This window comes from Limulus polyphemus, unplaced genomic scaffold (genome assembly GCF_000517525.1).
Source record: "Limulus polyphemus unplaced genomic scaffold, Limulus_polyphemus-2.1.2 Scaffold7470, whole genome shotgun sequence".
In the NCBI taxonomy this organism is placed as follows: domain Eukaryota; kingdom Metazoa; phylum Arthropoda; class Merostomata; order Xiphosura; family Limulidae; genus Limulus; species Limulus polyphemus.
The window spans coordinates 1-8,501 of record NW_013673080.1 but is presented as its reverse complement, the minus strand read 5'-3'; the positions used below and the strand labels follow the sequence as shown (position 1 = coordinate 8,501).

Genomic DNA, 8,501 nt, shown 5'->3' with positions numbered 1-8,501 from the left:
TATATATATATATATATATATATGTATATATAGATTAATGGTCCTATGAAGAAAGGGTATTTCTCTTAAGATTTCCAAGAGTTGACCAATTTCAAGTTTCAGATATGTAATATTAAAATGTTTTTTGTTTTTGTTTTTTATTGAGTATGTAAAAATAAACCTTGCACTGGGAGAGTTCTTTATCTGTAAAGTGCCAGTTAAAGAGTTACAGTGTTTTTGTTGTCAAAAGACTTAAACTGATTTTCAGCACTTTTAAGTTAGTGAATTGTAATATATAAACAGACAATTAAAAAAACTCTGAATGTTAATGTGTAGTTATTTTAATAGTTCATCCAAATACTGAAGTATAAATAGATATATAAATATAGATAGTGAAGCTAATATATTTGCAATATGATAAATCCTTATAAAAACAATAACGACACAATTAATTGCATGCAATAAATAATAATAAGGAATCCTCAATAACTGCAACTGTAATTAGATCTCAAATTGGTCAAAAGATGGAGCTATGAACTAAAAGTTATGTAAGCTAAAAATTATGTAAAACGTTTAGTACAAAAAATTCAGTGCACAAAACAAACATACAACTACATCACTGAAAATATCAATTTGTCTTACTTCTCCTTATAATTTATAAAACAGTCAAAAGATGCCAATTGCTTTTGAATTATTCACACACCCTGTTTCAAAGAATTATATATCTTAGAAATATTTATATTTTGTAACAGTAAGTGACTTAAAAATAATCATGGCTCAATGAGAGAGAGACATAGTGGTTAGTATACTGTGCTACAAATCAGAAGGTTCAACATTCATGCTGCAATACTGCTGAACATACTCTGCACTTCCAACTGTATGTATGTTATAAGAGTGACAGTCAGTTCCATTTTTTGGTTCAAAACTGAACAAAGCCCTTGTGGAGGTTGGTACTGCTAAATAGCTGCCTTGTCTTTAGTCTGTAATTCAAAAATATGGACAGCTATATCTGAACCCTAGAGGTTTCTGACCTGGCCAGTTAACCCAAGTATACCTAAAGCATCATTCAGGTTGAAAACACCAATACAAAAATGTTTATATATAGGTCTTGCAATGGTAACTGATTTAGCAAGAATCCTGAATTGCAATAGTAGCTGTATAAGCAAAATATATGTATTTTAATAGTAACTAAGTGCCCAATCTCACGATTTCGCATCTGTCAAGTTCTTAAGATTGATATTATATGTCAAAGTCAATTAAGGTCAAAATAAGTGAATTTCCTATTTCAGAGGTGGATATATTGTGTAAATATCAATGATTAACCTACTTTGTTTCTTAAAATCACATATTTTGCCAAAGGTCAAGTTAACTAATAGCAAATGGTCTGCCTTGTCTCAAACCTGATATAGTATTAAAATTCAAAACTGATATTTTAGTTCATGAACATGTTTTTTTTTATGTTAAAGATAAATAACTAAAAATAATTACTAATATGATTTGAACTCAAACTAGTGGACCATATGAGAGGGGTTTTGTAAATCATAACATACAAGAAAGAAAGTTGTATAATCCAAGAACAAAAACTGATTCTTAATTAGTTGAAACTTTTGACAGATAATTGCTTCTTTTTCTTTCATAAACTTTTATAAAAGTAAAGTAAACAGTGACATTTATCAATGATTCCAGTATCTTAACTCTTTATGGTACCATTTTATTAATTAGTTGTTTGAACTTGTGTTTTACTTGTTATAGGAGGACACTTCTGGAGATTACAAGCGAATCCTGGTTGCACTTGTAGGAGGAGCCTAACTGCTATGGCCAACTCTTTATGAAACATGCAACACAGATAATTTACCTACGTTCTTAAAACTTTGTTTTTTTACTTTGTTATCCTAAATGTATGGAACCTGAGAGTATCACTTTTATTTATAATGTTTCTAATATTTCAAAGTTTGTTTTATGTATGTAAACTTGTTTGTTTATTTTCTGCCAAATGTTTTTGTAAGAATTTTGAATTAAGCATTCATTATATTTTAATATTTGGAGACTTTGGAAACAAAAAAAATCCTAGTAACAAATAGAACAGTAGAGGGGAGAATGAAGCTGGTAGCATATAAATTTCAAAAAAGTAATTTTATTCATCACTAGTAATACTGTATAGAAATTATATAATATAGTTACAAATCAGAATCCATCCACTTCATGAAAACAGTTTAAGTTGTTTAGCTAGTGTTAGTTGTGATATTACATCACAGTAAAGCTCATAATAGTCTTAATCATCCCTCTTTACTGGCTCCAGTACAAGTTTCCAGCAAAAAAAAAGTATATAATAACATTTTTTCAACAGAGTTATGACACTTTATCCATTGCATATGATACTGCTGATGAAACCTTTCATTCAGTACAAGAACTTATCAGGTTGGCTGGGTTACATACAGCTTTTAAATGTTAGTTGAAATACTGTATATATATCAGTTGTTTTAACAAAGACTTCATCTCTGCAATCCAGCCATTCTGATGAGCTCTGATATTGATAAAAGACAGATAATTTGTAATTGAAATTATATATACATACTTTTCTTACTGAAAAACCATATCAGATAATAAATGTAACAGCCCATTTATTATCTTTCTTATTGTGATATAGTATTATACTGATCATTAATTACAAATCACACTTAAATAGCTTAGGTTATTATTTAGCTGTTTAAAATTTTTTTGTTTAAGATTGGAAATATTTTGTGATCAGTAATACATGGTTTGATGACCTTGAGGTTTCAATTGTCAATTTATTGTTGAAAACAAATATGAGTGTTCTGTTCACCACGTGTGTTGATAAAGAGAAACAAGGATTTGAAACATTCTGACTTGTTCTAGTGGAAATTATAGCATGTACTGAGTCTACAGTACATCAGAAAATATCAGTTATGCATTTGTAGGTAGTTTCTGAGTTCTTTGAGGGACTTTTTTTCTAGCCTTGAACTCAGCCTTTTGGATAGATTAGTTCACCACTGGTCAGAATGTTAGCAAAACTCAGATAAGACTGTGCATCAGTCACTGAGCTTTTCTTCATTAAGTGTGTTTGATTGAGTCCAATGTTGGTCCATCCAGACTCAACTGCCTATCCCTGAGTCTAGTCATTCCAAGGAATGGTCTGCTTGAGATGTTTAAAGAAGTCCAGATCTTCTTTAGCTGTATCCTTGAATATTGAAGAAAATATCTGCATCACTTTGCTGATAGGGATCTGTAGCTGCAGAAACATGATATCTTCAATGTGATTTTTCCAACAAGTGGATGAGACACGTGTGATGTCAAGAGTACAGGTTGTTATTCATTGTTCAGGAACTTTACATTCAGGCAAGTGTACAGTTACTGATTCTGGGTGACAGAACTATGAGTTGTCGTAGGGAAATCATCTCCCAACTCTGTGAAGCCTTAAGTTTATACACAACTCCTAGTGTTCTAACAGCATGCTTCTCCTTGTGGACCTATCATTTAGTTCATCAGTCTCATTCATCACCTAGGAAGCTAATACTTTGCTTGCAGGATAGAAATACTCTGGTCATCATCCATATTACAATTGGAGGTGGTAAAAATTTTAGCTAATCTTGTAGCAGGATGGAAGTTTGGAAAGAATTGGGATGAAGTATTATTAAGTTTCTTTCCATTTCATAGATTTAATCCTATGCTTAAATCTTGGCTCCTGACTTATCACAAGATAAATAGGTTAGTGCTTCCCATCACTATTTTCACTCAGATAAGGACAGTTTGAGTATATCCTTACCACTTACTTTATGATCACCAACTTGAATTTGTGTAGTTTTGCAATATGTTTGCTAGACACCTTTAATTATATTAAGATGGAGGATTATTATTGAGAAAAAGAGTAGAAAGACTCCAGGGTAGGGTGAAAAGCCTACAAAAGACCTTGATGGGCTAGCTAGTTCTTAAGCATTGCAAGTTGGCTCAGGCAAGAGAAGTCATTATAAATCGTTGGTGAAAGAATAAAAAAGATATATGGGTTCTCTGAAAGATTTATAACAACCTAATAACCTGCTAGAGTTCCTAAGTGTAAGTAGTTTACCTTTCTTATCTTGAACTCATAAGTATTAATTTATATTTGTATTCTGTCATTTCTTGTGTGTGTGTGCATCTATATTCAAGCATTTAGTAATGATCTTACTAACGACTGTTATAGGAATATTGATTTAAAAGATTGTATCATATACATTCCTTGATTCTAATGTGTTATTTACATTTTCATATCCTAATATTGTTCCTGCTTTGTTTAACCTTTACTAATATTATTGTAAAGTGTTATGATATGCTGTATTTTTGCTCATACAAGTAAATATGCATTATTGGAAATAATTATGGAAATACACATATGATGTATAAACAGGAATTTGAAACAATAATTAATTGCAACTAAATGGTCAATTTATCAAAAGTACAAAACATGATTACAGAAATGACAAAAGAATGGCAGATAAGTTGTACAATGCACTTGTATATTGTATTTTCTTCAAACAGAGCAATACACTGTTTTATGCTACTTTAAGTTTATTAATGTATGTTTATAAAATATTGTTCCAAATGTCCTGTATTACTCCTCATAATTCAGCCATGTTGTTTGACCTTTTCAGTATCCATTAGCTTATGCAGCCTTAGCAGCATTCATATCTGGACTCTGTGCAGATCAAGGCATGGTTGGGATGTTCTGCCAGTCACTTTTATCTCCCAGGTATCCATTCACCACGTTAGGTGCTTGCTTAGGATATTTTTTTCCAGTTGGAATGTGGATAACTGTGCAATAGGTCATGTTCCTGAGGGAATGACATGATGGGTAAAAGTCTACTTTTACCTGTCAGTAGTCAGGGCATGATAAATTATTTTGTAGTCTCCAACACCATTGGTTGAGATGCAACCCACATTTGTATTTGTTTCCCATCATATTTCACTGAAGATGTTGTATGTTGACTGTCATACCATTCACTATGCCATTTAACAAACTATTATTGTTTGTTGCCAACTAATTTGACTTTGGATGGATACATCAGTAAAGAGTACCATCCTACAGCTTTGCTAATAACATTGTTTGAAGCCTGGTGCTCATTTCAGTATTTCGATTTGGTTATATATTCTAAGCAATAGTTTTTGAGCAGCTACCCTGAATGTCATAAACTAGTTATCAAGCAGCCCATTTTGGTGCAAAATGACTTGTTTATTGTGGAGTTTATTTTCAATGTTTTTCTTTTCTAATTGACTCTCTGTTACTATAACATTTGTAAGTCATTATGAAGGAAGATAACTTCTTGAAACTGTGTAGAACTTACAGCAAAGAGGAGGAAGTGAGAACTCAATCCAAACATATGGAAAGAACTAGGATAAGCACTTTCTTAGACTTTGGGATTTTGCCAGTAATGGTCAAATATTTCTGTGCTCTAATTTTGTCATCAAGACTGTAAGGTTGATGGGTGCTTAGCTGTGGAATCCAGTGCATCATTGACATGACTTATAATGGTTAATTCCCATGATCTGGAGAACAGGGCAGCTGAGAAGGTTCATAGTTGCATAGAACAACCTGAACATCCCAAGGGTTACTTTAGTAATGTCTATGGGGCATCAAGACACTCATTAATAAGCCCAGGTGTTGGAAACTTCTGGTTTAAGTTGCCTGTGGCCAGGGAGAATGGTGTGATGTTTATGTTGAATGATATTCAGCATGAAATTCTGCAATGCCATAAGGCAAAGCAGCTAGTATCTCACTGTGATCCAGTGGGACTTGGAGTTTGTCAACAAGAGCTTTCCTGACCAGCAAGACACACTGACAATGCCCTAAGCCATGCCTGGTAGCTGTAGTTAATGTATAATGTGACAATGCTGTCTGTCTCTATGCATCACATCATTATGGTGACATGTATTCCTATGTGTCATCTCATTCTGCACAAGTCTTTGCCAAAGATGAGGGCCTGTGCTGAATACACACAATCTCTCAACCACATGAGGTAGAAAAGCAGGTAGCAGGTTTCTGTCAGCAGTTTGTTGCTTGGAATAGATAAACTCAGGGACTAGCAGTGCAATGCGTGATGTTGAGCTTAGATGACACCCTGCTTGATGCCTTAGTGCACTTGGACGAGGAGCAACTCAATAATTGTGACACAGCTGTAAATAAGCTATGTTACAGATTTAATCCTGTTTAGAATAGAGCAATCCATAAGGCTTAGTTCAAAAAGGTGAGGGCCACTGAAAACGTAGCTATATATGAGCATGATTTAAGGAGATTGTATAGGAGACAATGCACAGTTTTTATTATTATGATAAAACACAAACACAGTATATGTACTTACTGTTATAGTTACCCTGGATGATCAAGCACTGGTAATGGCTCTTTCTTAATATTACTCGGTTGAAATCCTGTATACGACTGTTTAAATGAAGACAAAGCTCCAGACTGACTAAATCCAAGATTTCTTGGTTCACAAGAAACCTTGCATTTACCCAGATTGGCATGTTCTACCCACATGACTGGTGTTTTCATTACAACATAGGTGGGGACATAACTTCTAGACATCACCTGAACAATTGTTGAAGGACACTGCTGTCAAAAATCATTAAACAATGTGTCATACTAAGCAATGTTTTCCCTGGTTGGTAACAGATGTAACATACTTTCGAGAACAACTGTAGTATGGGAGTGTACTATATGCTTTCTACACCTTTAATTAAAAAATAAATATTTTAAATTATGTTGTTTTTCATAGTTCCCAAGATGAACACAGAAAGGCACTCAAATGTGTTACTAACTTCCACTTCCTCTATGTGTCTAGTGCATTTCTACGTGAAGGCCAAAGCCTGCTTATCTGGTTCTTTTACAGGAATAAAAACATTGTTTTCAGTTAGTGAGCTGAGCCATTTTTGTTGGTGAATCAGGTAATAGTTGCAAATGGAATCATCCATGGTTTTCACTGCCATTTGGCCAGCTGATCTAACAACTAATTACTGCTTTCTTGTGTCAGTTACTTGAGAGTTATTATATAATCAAGGAATATTTGGGATTGGAAGAGGAAAATTTATAAGATTTAACAAAGGTTTAACACATATTGGACATAACACTTCCCCTTATTTTCTGCACTTTTCACATTTGTGATTTAGTGAATATCCAGCTGAAACCTTCACTTAAGAGTCTGTGTGACTCTCAAGTCTACCTTTTCTTGTTGTTCTCATGCTCATCTTAAGTGGCCAATTAAATGATTGTTGTAGCAGTTTGTTCAGGTTATGTGTAGTGTTGCTCAACAGTTTAAGGTTTAAATTGTTTTGGATCTTTGTTGATGAAATCGTGGATTTCACATACAGTATTCAGATGATTTAACGTAGCTTCCAACTTAACTTGGGTTACCTTTCACTTAGTATTTTCTTTTTCTTACATAGTTTAACCTATAAGGGAGAACTACCAGTACTGACGAAAGCTCCTATGTCTATTAAAGTTTTTGTTTTTCACATACATGCACATTCAATTACTTGCCCAGTAGTTTACTTTATCGTTGTGTATTGTTAACTGTGAAGGAACTATTAAATACTGTTTTGTGTGTAAGTTTCTGTCTTGTCTCTTCTTTGCGCTCTATCTATCGCAACTTCTCGGAAAGTATACATCACAGCCCGAGAGCCCAGGACCTCCTGTTAAGACAGCTGAAGTCACGTGATAAATTTCTCAAATGATCATGAATGATCGGGGAGGCCCAAGTGCGGTCGAGAAGCCCTCTTCTTTAGTATATAAGCCTAGCAGCGATAGATAGGTAATTAAAGAAGCAAGCAGTAGTTACGGTAAAATAAAGTGTGTTTTGCACTGGTAGAGAGGAAAGTTATCGAGATTGGGAATTGCTGTGATTTATAGCATGTATTATAAAAGTAGTTAAGTTGAAAGTGACGAAAGACGTACTGATTGTGAAATTACTGTGTACTAAAAGTTTGTATCTAGGAAAAATAAACTGGTCTAACCAAGAAAGGACTTGTACTGCTGAAGTTTCTCGGAAAGAATTTCTACCGGAAATTGACAAACAAGCAGATACATAACAAATTGGTGTCAGAGAGTGGGATGGAAAATAAAAAAATGGAAATGAGAAGTGGCAAATCAAACTACAGCTTAGCAGATTTGATGGCAGCAATACAAGAACAGCAAAAGAAACAATAAGAACGAGAAAATAAACAAGAAGAGAGATTACAGCAGTTGTTGGAGGAAAAAGAAAAGAAACAAGAAAAGAAATTACAGCAGTTGTTAGAGGAAAAAGAAACAAGAAGAACAAGAAAAGAAACAAGAAGAGAGACAACAGCAGTTGCAAGAAAACCTGCAACAGTGGCAGCTGGAACAGCAAAATAAACAAGAGAGATTACAGCAGTTGTTGGAGGAAAAATAAAAGAAACGAGAATAACGAGAAAAGAAACAAGAAGAGAGATTGCAGCAGTGGCAACTAGAACAAGAAAGGAAACAGGAATAAAGTCTCTAACAGTTGCAGGAAAGTCAG

General features: G+C 33.8%; 1 protein-coding gene across 1 annotated transcript in view; it reads left to right on the top strand.

The window, feature by feature from the left end:
- Nucleotides 1–1,954, top strand: part of LOC106474641 (annexin B9-like) — a 28,495-nt gene extending 26,541 nt beyond the window's left edge. Inside the window, exon 8 of the mRNA XM_022402949.1 lies at nt 1,732–1,954. Within this exon, the coding sequence (XP_022258657.1) occupies nt 1,732–1,788 (57 nt within the window). The 3' untranslated portion in view covers nt 1,789–1,954. The remainder of the gene's footprint in view (nt 1–1,731) is intronic.
- The last annotated feature ends 6,547 nt before the right edge of the window (nt 1,955–8,501 follow it).